A 16,282-nucleotide genomic window follows, 5' to 3' on the forward strand; every position below is an offset into this window, starting at 1 on the left:
AACTGTTTGTGACAGCAAAAGATCTGAAACAACCCAAGTGTTCATCAACAGAAGGTTGGCTAAATAAATTAAAATTACGTCTATACAAAGGATACTATGCAACTTTAAAAAAGGACAAAAAAAAAGAATGAGGACACTTTCTCCACACTGATATGGAAAGATTGCCACAAACCATTGTTCAGTGAAAAAAAGCAAAGTACAATGGGAGGAAAATAGTCTTTTCAATAAATGGTGTCGAGACAACTGGGTATCCATACGCAAAAGAATGAAGTTGGTCCTCTACCTCACAAGATATACAAAAAATTAGCTCACAATGAATGACCCAAATATAAGAGCTAAAACTATAATAAAAAACCTCTTAGAAGAAAACAAAGGCATAAATCTTTGTGGACTTAGATGAAGCAATGGTTTCTTAGATATAACACCTAAGTGCAAGCAATAAATCTAAACATAAATAAATTAGACATGATCAAAATTTTAAACTTTTATGTTTCAAAAGATATCAAGAAAGTGAAAGGACAATGCATAGATGGGAAAAATTTTCTGGAAATCATATCTCTGTTAACAAACTTATATCTGCAGTATATAGAGAATTATTACAACTCAGTAACCAAAAGAGAAAGACCCAATTAAATATGAGCAATGGATCTGAACAGAAATTTCTCCAAAGAAGATAAACAAATGGCATGAAAAGATGTTCAACATCATTAGCCATTAGGGCAATGGAAATCAAGCCCACTAAAATGGCTATAATAAAAGACAGACAATACAAGCGTTGAGGAGGATGCAGAGAAATTGGATACTTCATATATTGCTGATGGGGATGTAAAATGGCACAGCCACCGTGAAAACAGTCTAGCAGTTCCTCAAATGGTCAAAATTAGTTACCACATTATCTAACAATTGCATTCATTGATGTATAACCAAGAGAACTGAAAAAAATAGTTTGAAGATATTGCAGGTTCAGTTCCAGACCACCACAATAAAGTGAGTGACACAAATTTTTTGGTTTCTCAGTGCTTTTAAAAGTTACATTTACACTACACTATGCTGTAGTCTATTAAGTGTGCAAAAGCATTATGTCTAAAAGAAATAATGTCTGTACCTTAATTTAAAAATACTTAAAAAACTTTAGCATTGCTAAAAAGTGTTAACCATCATCTGAGCCTTCAAAAAGTCATCATCTTTTTTGCTGGCTGAGAGTTCAAAATATTCCAAGAATTACCCAGATGTGACACAGAGACGTGAAGTAAGAAAATGCTGCTGGAGGGGGAGGGTATAGCTCAGTGGTAGAGTGCATGTTTAGCATGCACCAAGAGCCTGGGTTCAGTCCTCAGTACCGCCATTAAAAACATAAATAAATTTAAAAAAAAGAAAGAAAGAAAAGAAAATGCTGCTGGAAAAATGGTACTGGACAGATCTGTTCAATGCATGATTGCCACAAACCTTCAATTTGTTAAAAAAAAAAAAAACCCCACAATATCCACAAAGCACAATAAAGTGAAGCATAATAGAATGAGGTATGCCTGTATTCACATAAAAACTTGTACAAGGAATATTCATAACAGTATTATTCATAACAGACAAAAAGTAGAAACAACTCAAACGTTCAACTGATGAAAGAACCAATAAAATGTGGTATATCCCTAAAATGCACTGTCATTCAGCAAAAAAAAAAAAAAAAAAAAAAAGGATCAGTATATACTACAACATGGATGAACCATGAAAAATTATGCTAAGTGAAAGAAGCTATTCAAAAAAGGGCCACACATTGTATTATTCCTTTAAGATACAACCAAAATAAGCAAATCTGTAGAGACAAAAAAAAAAGGTTAGTAACTACCTAAAACTGGGAAAATTGAGGAGTGGGGTTGGAAGGTGACAGCTAAGTGGTATAGGGTTTCTCTTTCCGGTATCAAAGTGCTCTAAAATTGGTTGTGGTGACAGATCCACAACTGCATGAATATATCAAAAGACATCCAGCTGTATACTTTAAATGGGTAATTTGTATGGTATGTAAATTATATCTCAATAAAACTGCTAAAAAAAAAAAAAGAAAGAAAAGAAACACTGATTCATGCTAAAACCTGGATGAACCCTGAAAACATTACACTAACTGAAAGAAGCCAGACATAAAACACCACAACTGTATGATTCCACTTGAGATGAAATGTCCACAATAGGCAAATCCAGAGAGACAGAAAGTAAATTACTGGTTACCAGGAGGCAGGGGGAAGAGGGAATGGGGAGCGACTTCTAAAGGGCATGGGGTTTCTTTCTGGAGTAATGAAAATGTCTAGAATTAGAACATTAGAATGGTTGCATAACTTTGTGACTATTCTAAAAATCAGTAAACTTTACAGTTTAAAAGGATGAATTATATCTCAGCTTAACAATATAATGAATATGAATCAGCTACATTTGTCAGTTAAAAGCATAACGTACCAATTGACAAATTTTGTGATTATCAGATATTTACACATGTAATTTCACACCTCCCTTTTCTAAGATGCCGGATGAAAGCAGTCTTTGGTGAGAACTTATTACCCAAAAGTACTCAAACTAGAGTTTCTCAATCAGAAAGTTTAGTTTTTCCTTCAGGAAAAAGACAGAAAACACAAGCATTTGTGATGACATTCATGATTAGTCTTAATACCTGTATTTTTGACACTTTAAAAACTTCTGACATCAATTTTGGAGTACTCTTGGGCATTCATACCAGAGAATAAAAAGTTATTTTGACATAAAAAAAATCTGTGTTTGAATGTTCATAGTTGCTTTATTCACAATAGCCCCAAACTATAAATAGCCTAGATGTCCTCCAACAGGTAAATGATTAAATAAACTATGGTATGTATATACACCATGCAATGCTACTCAGTAATAAAAAAGAATGAACTAATGATACATGCAGTAACTCAAATGGATCTCTGGGGAGTTATGCCAAGTGGAAAATAGTCAATTCCAAAAGGTTACATATTTTATGATTATATTTATATTATATTTTTGAAACGTCAAAATTGTATAACTGGAAAGGAGATTACACATTGTCAGGGGTTAGAGATGGGTACAGAGAGGCGCGGTCACAAAAGAGGTGGATGTGGTTATAGAAGAGCAACATGAGGCATCTTTGAGGTGGAACTGTTTAGTACTTGATGTGGTAGTGGATTTATCAATCTACACATGTGATAAAACAGTATACAACATAAACTAGTACAAGACAAACTGGGCACATTTGAGTAAGATCTGTGAATTGTATCAATACAATGGCTCTAATACCGCATTACAGCTTTGTAAAATGTTACCACTAGGGAAAACCGTGTAAAGAGTAATTAATCTCTCTGTATTATTCAACTGTATGTGAATTTACATTTATCTCAATAAAAATTTTAATTTAAAAATATTACTTAAAAAAATCAATACATACAGTATGCTACTTTGCAGTAAAGTAAAATTATATTTGTTTGTATTTACATAAAGAACACTGAAAGGATACTGAAAGTAGTTATCTTAGGGTGGGGAGAAATGGGGCAAATGAAGTAGGAAAAAGACTTTTCAATGCATAAATGTTAAAAATATTTTTTTTTGAACCGTGTCATCATATTACTGGGCCAAAAAATAAGTAAAACACTAAAAGTACCTTCCATACAAAAAAGACCTTAATTTTGTACACATTCTATTGTTTTGGAAAGTACTCCAGTTTCAATTATCCTTACCTCTAACCTCTGTGTCTGATCCTTGCCCAAAAGGTCACGAACTTCTTCGTTATATATTTCCAAATAAGACACTCGAACCAAAAATCTGCAAATAAAACATGATTTTTTAAATATTAAAAACAGTTAAGTATTTGTAAGAACAGTTTTTAAATGTGTTTATAAAATTTGTACCTTTACATCTTTCTTATGTTTGTACTTCTCATATTAGAAAATAAAAGAATTCTCTTTTACCTTGTATCACCCTCTGCTTTTGCAATATGACCAAATATGTGAGCAAATGAATTTGGAATGATTCCTCTAAGTTCAGGAACAGCTCGAACACCTTCCATGGTAAACGTTTTGCCTGTTCCAGTTTGTCCATATGCAAAAATAGTCCCTGAAAATTATGAAGAGAATCAATCACTTTTTTAGAGTCTAATACTACAGAACATAGCATACCTCTACAATTATTTCCTTTGACACTATGTTGCAATTTCTACCCTGAATTTTAAATTTATTCTAGTATAAACTTCACCCTTATTATCAACAATTACAAATATACTGTATGCCACATGAGCAAAGCACTGTTAAAGTATTAGAGTCAATCAGATAAATGTAAAATCTTAAATTGTAGCTAATCATAAGAAATTTCTTACAATGTATATATTAATTACTTGCTGTGGACATTAAATTGGAGAAGGTAGTATAATTACAACCAAAGAACACAGGTTCTAGAGTAGAAAGACCTCAGTGTGAATCCACATATCTGCCACTTTTCAGCCACTTAACATTAGCAAGTATCTACCCAGAGATTATCTCAATTGTAAAATGGTCAGAATTACTAGTCTACATTGATAGTAAGAACCAAATGAAGTAATTTACTTCAAGCAACCAACATGATGCCTGGCAAATGGTAGTTTTTCCTAAACGGTAGTTTTTAATCCTAAAATAAGCTCATTATTTTTTAAAAAAAATTTTAAGTAATAGTTGTAAGGAATAGAGGGAGTTAACCAAAAAAAGGTGACAATACAATCACTACAGATAATTACAGATACAACTTAAACTTTCTAAATACCCAAATTCATTCATTCAACAAATATTTACAACACACCTGAGTCTGGCATGGTGCTAGGCACCAGAGACACAGTGACAAAATGAACACAATCTTTAATCTTCTGGTGTGTATAATCTTGGGGAGGAGATAGTGGTCAAATAATCATAAACAGGATGAGTGCTGGAAATGACACAGAGTTCTAGATGTGAGGGAGAGACATAATCCAGGCAGGAGAATTGATGCAGGAAAAAAGGGGAGGAGGTCAGGGAAGGCTTTCCAGAAGAGGAAAAGTTTAAGATACAATCCGATACATGAGCAAGAATTAGACAGAAACCGAGTGGACAGCAAGAGGCAAAAAAAGAGAGTAAGATTTTTGAGAAAATGAAATGAGACCAGAATGGAAGAAACAGAGATGGAAGAGGAAGGTAGATGCAGACAGAGCTAAAGAAATTGGCAGGGGCTTAATCACACAGGATGATGAAGAGCATGTTAAGGCTTTTACAGCTTATCCTAAAAGCAAAGTGAAGCCATAGAATGATTTTTCAGTCAGAAGTGACATCATAGTCACTATACTGTGTACAAAGAATTCAAAGGAAACAAGGGGAGATGTGAAGAAACCTGTTAGAGGGTAGAAGTGTTTAGCCAGGTGATGTGCTGACAGGAGAAGGGGATGAGAAAGGTGGAAAGATTTCAGACATATTTAGCAGTTAGAATCAACAGGACTCAGGAAATAACTAGTCATAAGGGGATCAGAGAGAAGGAGGAATCTGGCTTGATGAAGGGGATGTATGGCTATGCTATGTATTGAGATGATGAACACCACTAGGAGAAATAACAGTATGAAAGGGAAGGTCACGAATTCAGTTTAGGGGCAATGAGCTTTAAGTCTGTAATACAACCAAATGGATGTGTCAAGCAAGCAGGTGGATGGGTGAGATTCATCTGCCAGCTTAAGTCATGGCAGTGGATGAGATTTCCTCAGGAGACAGTACAGTAGGTGAAGACAGCTGAGGAAGTGACAATATAAATGAAAAAAAGATTCTCAACTACTCCCACTCTATTCAGTTAGCCTCATGTCATCATTTTCAGGCTTCTTATGAAAATAAATTAACCACAACAGAAACTACTTTTACACACAGGAATAAAAAAAGTTTTAGTTTTTTCTAATTCACTAAGTATTTCAAACTCTGCCATTAAGAATATAACTTACTGCATTCAAAGAAGCTAAAAATATCATGAACTCATATACTACAGTTTAGAACAAACACAATAGCTATCATTTACTGACCGTTTTCTATGTTCAATGCCATTTTACATGCATTCCTATTTAATTTTTACCCCAATCCTAAGAGCTATTTATATGCCTAGTTTATTTGAGGAAACAAAGGCTTAGAGAGGTTGAGCCACTTGCTCAATGTCATGTAAGCAGCAGAAACAAGATCTGAACACAGTCCCTGTGGCTCCAGAGCCCATGTTATTTTACCAGTATGTAATAATCAAAAAAAAGTTTATGTTCAAAATTAATTATGCAATGTAATTTTTAAGAATGTATTAAATATATGCAGATTACTTATTTAAAAGGATATTAATCTACAATTTTAAAGCTGAGAAAAGTGGCCCAGATATCTGCTAAAATTAAAGAATCTCATCTTATTTTCAGAGATTAAGAGTCCAAATTTCTAGTTTTTAAAAGCCAACTTAACAAATCTAATGCTATCATTTCCTTTAACATGAACTTCTCTTATAACATTAGTTTTTAAAAACTAAAAATAACTTGAGATTTTACCTAGTCTCATTTCCTAACTATATATATTTTTCTTTTTTAATTTATATTTTTTAGCATAGATATTGAATATAGTTACCTGTACTAAAGAGTAGGTTTTTACCAGAAATTGACACAACATTGTAAACTGACTATACTTTAATTTAAAAAAAAAAAATATATATATATACAAGAAAAAAAAGAGTAAGGCCTTGTTGTTTATCTACTAACCATATATTTTAAATGGCAGAAGGTCCACCAGCAGCTATATTCATAACTGCCAAAACTTGGAAGCAACCAAGGTGTCCTTCAGTAGGCAAGTGAATAAACTGTGGTTCATCAGGACAATGGAATATTATTATTCATCACTAAAAAGATATGCACTATCAAGCCATGAAAAGGCATGGAGAAAACTTACGAGCATGTTACTAAGTGAAAGAAGCCAATCTGAAAAGGCAACATACTATATGATTCCAACTATATGACATTCTGAAAAAGGCAAAACTATGGAGACAGTAAAAAGACTAGGTAGGGGTTGCCAGGCTTTGTGGGGAGGGAGGGGTGAATAGGTAGAGTACAGAGTGAAACAATTTTGTAAGATACTATAACTGGTGTATGCATGTTATCATATATTTGCCCAAATCCACCAAGAGTATACACCACCAAGAGTGAACCTCAACATAACTATGAACTTTGAATAATAATGATGTGTCAACACAGGGTCATCAATTCTAAAAACTAACCACTGTGGTGCAGGATGTTAATAGTAGGGGATTTGGGGGAAAAAGGGTATTTTGGGAACTCTCTTACTCAGCTCAATTTTATTACAGACCTAAAACTGCTCTAAAACAGTTTATTAATTTAAAAAAAATCTTTCTTAAGTGGTAGAAGGATTAGGTACTTGCTGCTGAAAATCCAAAAATTTTACAGTTAAACCACATTTGAATACTGCAGAGTAAACTGCATTATATACTATCACGTTTCTAATTTTTGTTCTTTTTCAAAATGTTTTTCTATTTGTTACTATCAACAATCTTCAGTCAGCATAATACACTGGGAAATAGGTGAAAAGTCTCTTGACATTCACAAACTACTCTGTATAACATTTATTTTTTATAAACACATAATTCTGTTAATTCAAAATTAAATAAGTTACACTTCTGCTTCCAACAAAGATGAAGTAAGAAGCAGATTTACTCTCCTGGCTGAAACAAAAAGCAGACAAAATAAATGAAACAATTTTCAAGACAACGAACATCAATCAACAAAGAACTGTGATTCCTGAAAGATAGAAAACAGGTAAGGTGGCTCTATGATTGCCCAGCCTCCTGTCTTGAGAGAGAATCCAAGCCATGGAGTAGGAGGGGAAACCCAAGTAGTGGTCACTGGCAGACTCCCTGAGTTTAGAAGGAGCCTAGAGTCCAGAGAGACCAAGGTAGCTAGAATTTGTAGGACACACTCCCAGAGAGGAGAAAGCTGCTTTTTCTTTTTCTTTTTTTTGGTATCCTGTTTGCTCTAAGAACCAAAGTCATAAGTACAACTATATGCTGAGTCCCACAAGCCCTCCTAGCAATCACTGAACCTTGGGTGATCTTAGTAATCTCCAGCACACCTACCTGTCAGAAATGCACTTTCAATACAAGAACACAAATAGGTTAAAAGAAAAAGGATAGACTGCACCCAGGGGCTCCGCAACCTCCTAGGCACGACTGAGACTTGTTTACAGCCCGAGGCAGATAGGATCTTTCTGCCCTGGCACCTCAGAGAACTCGCACTGCCAAGACAAACGAGGAGCTGAGATTTGGCATGGAGCAGGGACGGGGCCATTCCATGGTCTTCCCCGAGCCTGCCTTCGGAGTGCCGACCCAGGGCAGAGCAGGCAGCTGAATAGAGCGCCGGGAGAGGGTGGGCGGCCACCTGCCTTCCTAGCAGGAACGCAGCACCTGACCACGGTGCTGGGAGGGGGCACCACCCGCCCACCAGGTAAGAGCTCAGCACCTGACCCAGTGTTGGGAGGGGGCTCAATCTGCTAGCTGACAACCACTGGGAGCAGCACAGACGAGGGCGCCAACAGAGGGCCTCTGGAAGCAGCAAGCTGAGTTCACAAAACAGGGTGAAGACACAAAGACCTCTTGATAAAATCATTAAGAACACACCGTCTGCAGGAGAACTAGATAACTGATACTCCTTAAGCCACAGTGCCAGAGAGATATGAGCAATATGAAGAAGCAGAGGAACCACTCCCAATTAAAAGATCAAGAGAAATCCCCTGAAAGCACGATCAAGGAAATAAGACACTGATGGCCTTCTAGATCAAGATTTCAAAAAAGGAGTGATCAAACTACTGAAGGAACTAAAAGAAATAGTGTTTAGAGATATAAAATACGTCAAAAATGAAATAGAAGCTATAAAGAAGAGCCAAGTAGAATTAGTAAACTCATTTGCTGAGATGAGAGCTGACCTAAATGCTGTACAAAGCAGGCTAGATAATGCAGAGGAACAAATAAGTGACCTAGAAGACAGGACAACAGAAAGCACCCAATCAGAACAGCTGAGAGAAAAACAAATAAAAAACAATGAAAACAATATAAGGGACCTATGGGATAATACAAAGCGTGCCAATCTACACATAATAGGGGTTCCAGAAGGGGAAGAAAGAACAAAGGGGATTGAAAAGGTATTTGAAGAAATCATGACTGAAAACTTCCCAAACCTAAGGGAATCAGATATCCAGGTGCAGGAGGCTCAGAGGGACCCAGACAAGAAGAATCCAAACAGACCCACACCAAGACATATCATAATCAAGATGGCCAGAGTCAAGGATAAAGAAATGATCCTAAAGCCAGCAAGAGAAAAACGAAGAGTGAGTTACAAGGGAACCCTCATAAGGCTCTCAGCTGATTTCTCTACACAAACACTACAGGCCAGAAGGGAGTGGCAAGATATATTCAAAGTCCTGAATGAAAAAAAGATGCAGCCTAGGATACTCTATCCAGCAAGGCTATCCTTTAGAATAGAAGGAGCTATCAAGAACTTCACAGACAAGCAAAAACTAACAGTTTAGCAACACTAAACCCATGCTGAAAGAAATATTGACAGGTCTACTCTAAATAGAAAAGAAACAGGATGCTACAAAAATGAGAAACTCATAACTGGAAAGGAGATAACTGCCATGAATTACAAAAAGAATAAACACAAAATTGTAAAAGAAGACATCTAAATCATTAAGAGTGGGAGAGGGAAGCAAGGAAAGCCACTGTGGAAAACAGTATGGAGATTCCTCAAAAGACTAGGCATAAACTTACCATATGACCCAGGAATCCCACTCCTGGGCATATATCCAGAATGAACCCTACTTCAAATGACACCTGCACCTCAATGTTCATAGCAGCACTATTTACAATAGCCAAGACATGGAAACAGCCTAAATGTCCATCAAGAGATGACTGAATAAAGAAGCTGTGGTATATTTATATGATGGAATACTATTCAGCCACAAAAACTGACAACATAATGCCATTTGCAGCAACATGGATGATCCTGGAGAATGTCATTCTAAGTGAAGTAAGCCAGAAAGAGAAAGAAAAACACCATATGAGATCACTCATATGAGGAATCTAAAAAACAAAACAAAACAAAACAAAACATAAATACAAAACAGAAACAGACTCATAGACATAGAATACAAACTTGTGGTTGCCAAGGGGGTGGGGGGTGGGAAGGGACAGACTGGGATTTTAAAATGCAGAATAGATAAACAAGATTATACTGTATAGCACAGGGAAATGCATACAAGATTTTATGGTAGCTCACAGAGAAAAAAATGTGACAATGAATATATATATGCTCATGTATAACTGAAAAATTGTGCTCTACACTAGAATTTGACACATTGTAAAATGGTAACTACTCAATAAAGAAATGTAAAAATTTAAAAAAAGGAAAAGAAAAAGCAAAAGGATAGAAAAAAACATACCATGTAAACACTAATCAAAAGAAAGCTAGAATGTTTATAACAATCAGACAAAGTAGGTTTCAGAGTAAAGACTACTACCAGGGATAAAGAGAGTAATTTCATAATGAAAATAGGTTCATCAAAAGGACACAAAACTCTTAGGCATTTATGCACCTACTCACAGGGCTTCAAAATACATGAAGCAATAACTGATGGAATTGAAAGGAATAGCCAAATACCAAATTATAGTCAGAGAATTCGATACCCTCTCTCAGTAATAGACCAAACAGAAAATAATTAAGTACATAGAAAATCTGACTATTATCAAACAAATTGACCTAATGGACATTTACAGAACACTCCGTTCAACAATAGCAAAATGCACGTCCTTTTCAGGTATAAACAAAACATTTAATAATAATAAACCACCTTCTGGGCCATAAAACAAAAGATCCACATTTTGTAAAGTATGTTGTCTGACTAAAATGGAATTACATTAGAAATCAGTAACAGAAAGATCTTTGGAAAAATGTCAAAACATTTGGAAGCTAAGACATTTCTAAATAAGCTGGGAACCAAAGAAGAAATCAAGAGGGAAAGTAGAAAGTATTCTGCATTGCATATAAATGAAAACACAGTTATGTCAAAATCTGTAGGATGCCACTAAAGCAGTACTTAGGACAGTAATTTATAAACCTCTGTATTAGAATAGAAGAAAGGTCTCAAAACAATGACCTCAGCTTTCACCTTAGGAAAGTAGGGGGAAAAAAAAGACTGAAGTAAGTAGGAGAAAAGAAACAATAAAGATCAAAGCAGAAATCAATGAAACAGAAAATAAAAAGAAAAATTAATAAAACCAAAAGTCAATTCTTTGAGAAAACCAGTAAAATTGATAAACCTCTGGCCAAACTAATCAAGAGAAAAGGAGAAGACATGTTACCAACATTAGGAATGAGAAAGATTACGTCACTACATTCAAACATAAGAATAGAGGATTGAGATATACAACTTTTTGCCAATAAATTCAAGAACTTAAATGAAATAGACAAATTCTATAAAAGACAAACTGCCAAAGCCCACTAGTGAAAAAAATAGATAGCCTGAATATTCCTATATCTATTAAAGAAACTGAATCTGTCATTAAAAACCTTCCCCCCAAAATACCTTCAGGCCCAGTTGGCTTCACTGGTGAATTCTACCAAACATTTAGAAAAGATGTAATACTAATTCTAGGCAAATTTTTCCAGTTAATTAAAAAGGAAGGAATATTTTCCAACACATTCTATGAAACTAGCATTATTCTAATACCAAAATCAGATAAAGACATTGCAAGAAAACTATATATTTATATCCCTCATGAACACAGATGCAAAAAATTTAAAGGAAATTTTAGCAAATCAAATCCACAAATATACAAAAGGATAATACACCATGACTAAGTGACATGACTGGTTTGACATTTAAAAATAAATCACTATAACTGATGATATTAACAAACATATAATTTCACTAATTCCAAGAAATACTGCATTTGGAGAAATTCAACATAATTCCTCTTCCTAAGGAAAAAAAAACTCTCAGCAAACTAAGAACAGAGGGGAACTTCTTCCTTCTAATAAAGGGTATCTATGAAAAATCTACAGGTAATATCACACCACAGGTAACATCATACCACAGGTAAAAGTATGAATGCTTTCTCCTTAAGATTAGAAACAACATAAAAATGTCCATTCTCATCATCTCTATTCAACATTGTACTGGAGGTTCTAGTCTAGCCAGTGCAATTAAGGTAATAAAAAGACTGGAAAGAAAGAAGTTGTCCTATCTTTATTTTCAGACATGTTCTTTCTTGTATGTAGAAAATTCTAGGGAATTTACCCCCAAAGCCTACTACTAATAATAAAAATAATAATCAAGTGTAGCAAGGGTGCCGGATACAAGGTCAATATACAAAAATCAATTGCAAAACACAATGAGATACCACTTCACATCTACTAGGACATCTATAATCAAAAAGACAAATAATAACAAGTTTGGCAAAGACGTGGGGAAATTGGAAATCCCATACATTACTGGTGGGAATGTAAAAATGGTGCAGCCACTGTGGAAAACACTCTAGCAGTCAACCTTCTGATCCATCAATTATTCTCCTAGATACTTATGTAAATCAAAAATACATGTTCACACAAAAACTTGTACAAGAACGTTCATAGCAACATCATTCATAATAGCCAAGAAACAGAAACAACCCAAATGTTTTATTAACTGATGAATGGATAAACAAAATATAACGTATCCATACAATGAAATATTATTTGGCCATAAAAAAGAATGAAGTACTGATACATGCTACAACATAGATGAATATTAAAAACATTATGCTAAGTAAAAGAACCCAGACACCATAACACTGTAAATATTACACTTCAATTAAATAAAAAAAGCCAGAAACAAAAGACTGCACACTATATAATTCTATGTATATACAATACCCAGAATAGGCAAACTCATACACAAAGAAAGTAAGTGGTTGCCAGGGTAGGAAGGAATGAATTGGGAGTAACTGCTAATGGGTACAGAGTTTCTTCTTGAGATCATAGAAACATCGTGAAAACAGATAATGGTGATGTTTGCACAGCACTATGAATGTACTAACCCCCCCTGATTTGTACACTGTAAAATGGCAAAAGTTACAAATTTCATGTTATTTAAATTATTTCTCAATTTAAAAATCTACTAAAATAATCAATTGCTTTTCTGTATATTAATAATGCACAATTCCAAAAAGGAAATTATGAAAACAATTCTATTCACAATAGCATCAAAAAAACTTACGAATAAAGTTAGCAAAAGTAGTACAAGATCTGTGAATTAAAAACTACAAAATACTGATGAGAGAAATGTTAAGCAAGACATAAATAAGATAGAATAAATATGTCTATGATATATATGTTCATGGATTGGAAGACTCAATATTGCCAGAATAACAATTCAATATAATGCCTATCTAAATCCTAGTAGTTTTTTTTGTGGAAATTGACAAGGTATTCCAAAAATGTAAAGGACTTAGAAAGGCAAAACAACTTTGAAAAAGAATAACAAAATTAGAAAATGTATACTACCTAATTTCAAAACATTTTATAAAGATATAGTAACTTACACAGGATAGACATGGAATGGAATAGACAAATCAGAAATAAGCCCACACATCTGCAGTCAGTTGATTCTTGACAAAAGACAATTCAAAAGGGAAAGAACATTCTCAACAAATGGTGCTGGAATGTCTGGATATCCATAAGGCAAGAAGGGGAAAAAAAAGAGAAAGAAACTAACTCACCTCATACCATATACAAAAATTAACTCAAAATGGATCATAGACTTTAATTTAAGACCTAAAATGTTTACAACTTCTAGCTAAAAATGTAAGAGAAAATCTTTATGGTCTTGGGTGTGTCAAAAATTTCTTAACTATGTCACCAAAAGCATGTGAAAAAATTGATAGCTAGACTTAATCAAAATACAAAACATTTCTCTTCAAAAAACACCATTAATAAAAGGAAAAGACGGGAGCGGGGTGGGGGGGGTGCAGGGGTGAGATAGCTCAGTGTACAGTGCATGCTTAGCATGCATGAGGTCCTGGGTTCAAACCCCAGTACCGCCATTAAAAATAATAGTAACATTAAATCAAAAAAAAAAAAGAAAATGAAAATGAAAAGACAAGCCACAGACTGGTAGAAAAAAATTTCAAATCACATATCTGATCATAGATTTGAATCCAAAATATATGAAGAACATGACTCAATAATAAGAACAAAGGCAAACAAATTTTAAAATAGATAAATATTTTGAGAGATGTTTTACCAAGAAGATACACAAATGTACAATAAGCACAGGAGGTGTTCAACATGGTTAATCCTTAGGGAAATACAAATTAAAACAGTGAGATATCACCACAGGTCCTCTAGAATAGCTATGATTTAAAGACTGATAGTCTAAATGCTGGTGAGAATGTGAAGAAACTGGAAGTCTCATACCATGCTGCTGGGAAATAACAGTAGTATAGTCACCACTTGGGAAAACAGTTTCCCAGTTTCTTCAAAAGATAAACATATATTAACCACGTGAACCAGCAATTCCACTCCCAGGTGTCTACCCAAGAGAAACTCTGAAACTTATCTGCACAAAGATTTTTAAAAGAATATTCCAAGCAGCATTACTTTTAATAGCAAAAAAATGAGAATAATTCAGATTCTCATAAAAAAACATAAAAGGTAGTATATTCATACAACAGAATACAACTCAACAATAAAAAGGAACAAACTACTGATACATGCAACAACATAGATGACTCTCAAAAATATTACACTAAGTGAAAGAAAATAGATAAGAAAGATGAGATAGTGTACGATTTGATTTATGTGAAACTTTGAGGAAAGGCAAAACTATAGACAGAAAGCAGGTCAGTGGTTGCCTGGGGGTGGGGCTTCACATGGACATAAAAGAACTTTTGGAGGTGATTAAATTGGATTGTGGTGATGGTTTCACAACTGTATGCATTTACTACAATTCATCAAACTGTACAATTTGATTGTAATTACAATGGGTTAAATTCATTGGATATTATTAACTGCTCAACAAAGTTGTTTAAAAGTCAACTATATAAAGTACTCACCATTGTAGCCTTCAAGAACAGAATCAATAATAGGTCGGGCAGTTAAGTTATAAACATCCAGCTGTTTACTCTCAGGTCCAAAAACAGTATCAAACGTAAACGTCTTTGGAGGTTCGTTGGAAGAATCAGTCTTATTCACAGTGATAGTTCCCCTCATCTCATCCACACTGACAGCCTGTTTGTAGCACATTGATTTCTCTCTCTCATTAAGGGGCCGGCATCTAACAACCACCTTCACATTATCACAGCTTTCCGGCTTCTCTGATTTATTGATCTGGTGGAGAAAATATTTACAAATAATGAAGAGAGCATTTACTTTTACATTCAACAGATTAAATTTAAAATCTGAAAAAGGCTACTTTGCCATCTCAGTGCCTTGCACATATTAAGCACTCCATGAATATTTGTTAAATGCAATTAAAGATCTTACAGATAGATAGAAAAAGCTTATTAAAAGATATAAAAATGAAAATAGTTTCTTTCACAATACAAATGAGGAAAGAGGAACTTTAATTTACATTTATAGTTAATGCTATTTAGGCAGAAAATGAGGGAGTATATTAGAGACCGATCTTTTTGAATAAAAGTCCCTGACTTCTGAGTTTCCTGCCGCTAGGAAAACACACGTGAACGTGGTTAATAACCTTAATAAGAATATAGTAGTAAGTCCTCTGCTCCTGATACTTTTAGTTTTATTTTCTATAATGCATTAGTAAATTTTTAAATCAAATAATATATCTGTTAGGCAGTTTAGACAGAAATGAGCACTGGGCAGGCGGAGAGGAAGGGGAAAGGAATAACCCAGAAAATGGCAAGCGTGTCTGCGTTCAGTAAAAGAGACTCCAGAAATTTTTACTTTCTCTAAATAAGGGCCAGTAAAAGAAGCCAGTTAAAATCAAAGAGCTGCAGCTGCGTATAGGAGGGGGACCTGGTATAACTTGACTCAATGAACCTGCCCAAAATGGGACAGGCGTGCCAGAGCGCAGGGAACCTTAGTTGTCAATCAATCAATCACGAAACCAGGTTATAAAAACAGGAAAAACAAAGGAACAGCACCATTTTTCCTCTTTTGGACTGGCCCACTCCCAATTCTTGGGAGTGTACTATCTTTTACTATTGTTTTTACTTCACTAATAAAAATCTT

General features: G+C 34.5%; 1 protein-coding gene across 7 annotated transcripts in view; it reads right to left on the reverse strand.

Moving 5' to 3' along the window:
• KIF3A (kinesin family member 3A) overlaps nt 1-16,282 on the reverse strand; it is a 200,546-nt gene that overhangs the window by 181,904 nt on the left and 2,360 nt on the right. For all 7 annotated transcript variants that reach the window (XM_064483979.1, XM_031448981.2, XM_031448982.2 and 4 more), the window contains exons 2-4: nt 15,139-15,412; nt 3,948-4,092; nt 3,717-3,801 (exon numbers count right to left, since the gene is read on the reverse strand). In XM_064483979.1, coding sequence (XP_064340049.1) covers nt 3,717-3,801; nt 3,948-4,092; nt 15,139-15,412 — 504 coding nt within the window. The remainder of the gene's footprint in view (nt 1-3,716; nt 3,802-3,947; nt 4,093-15,138; nt 15,413-16,282) is intronic.

Source organism: Camelus dromedarius, chromosome 3 (genome assembly GCF_036321535.1).
Source record: "Camelus dromedarius isolate mCamDro1 chromosome 3, mCamDro1.pat, whole genome shotgun sequence".
In the NCBI taxonomy this organism is placed as follows: Eukaryota; Metazoa; Chordata; class Mammalia; order Artiodactyla; family Camelidae; genus Camelus; species Camelus dromedarius.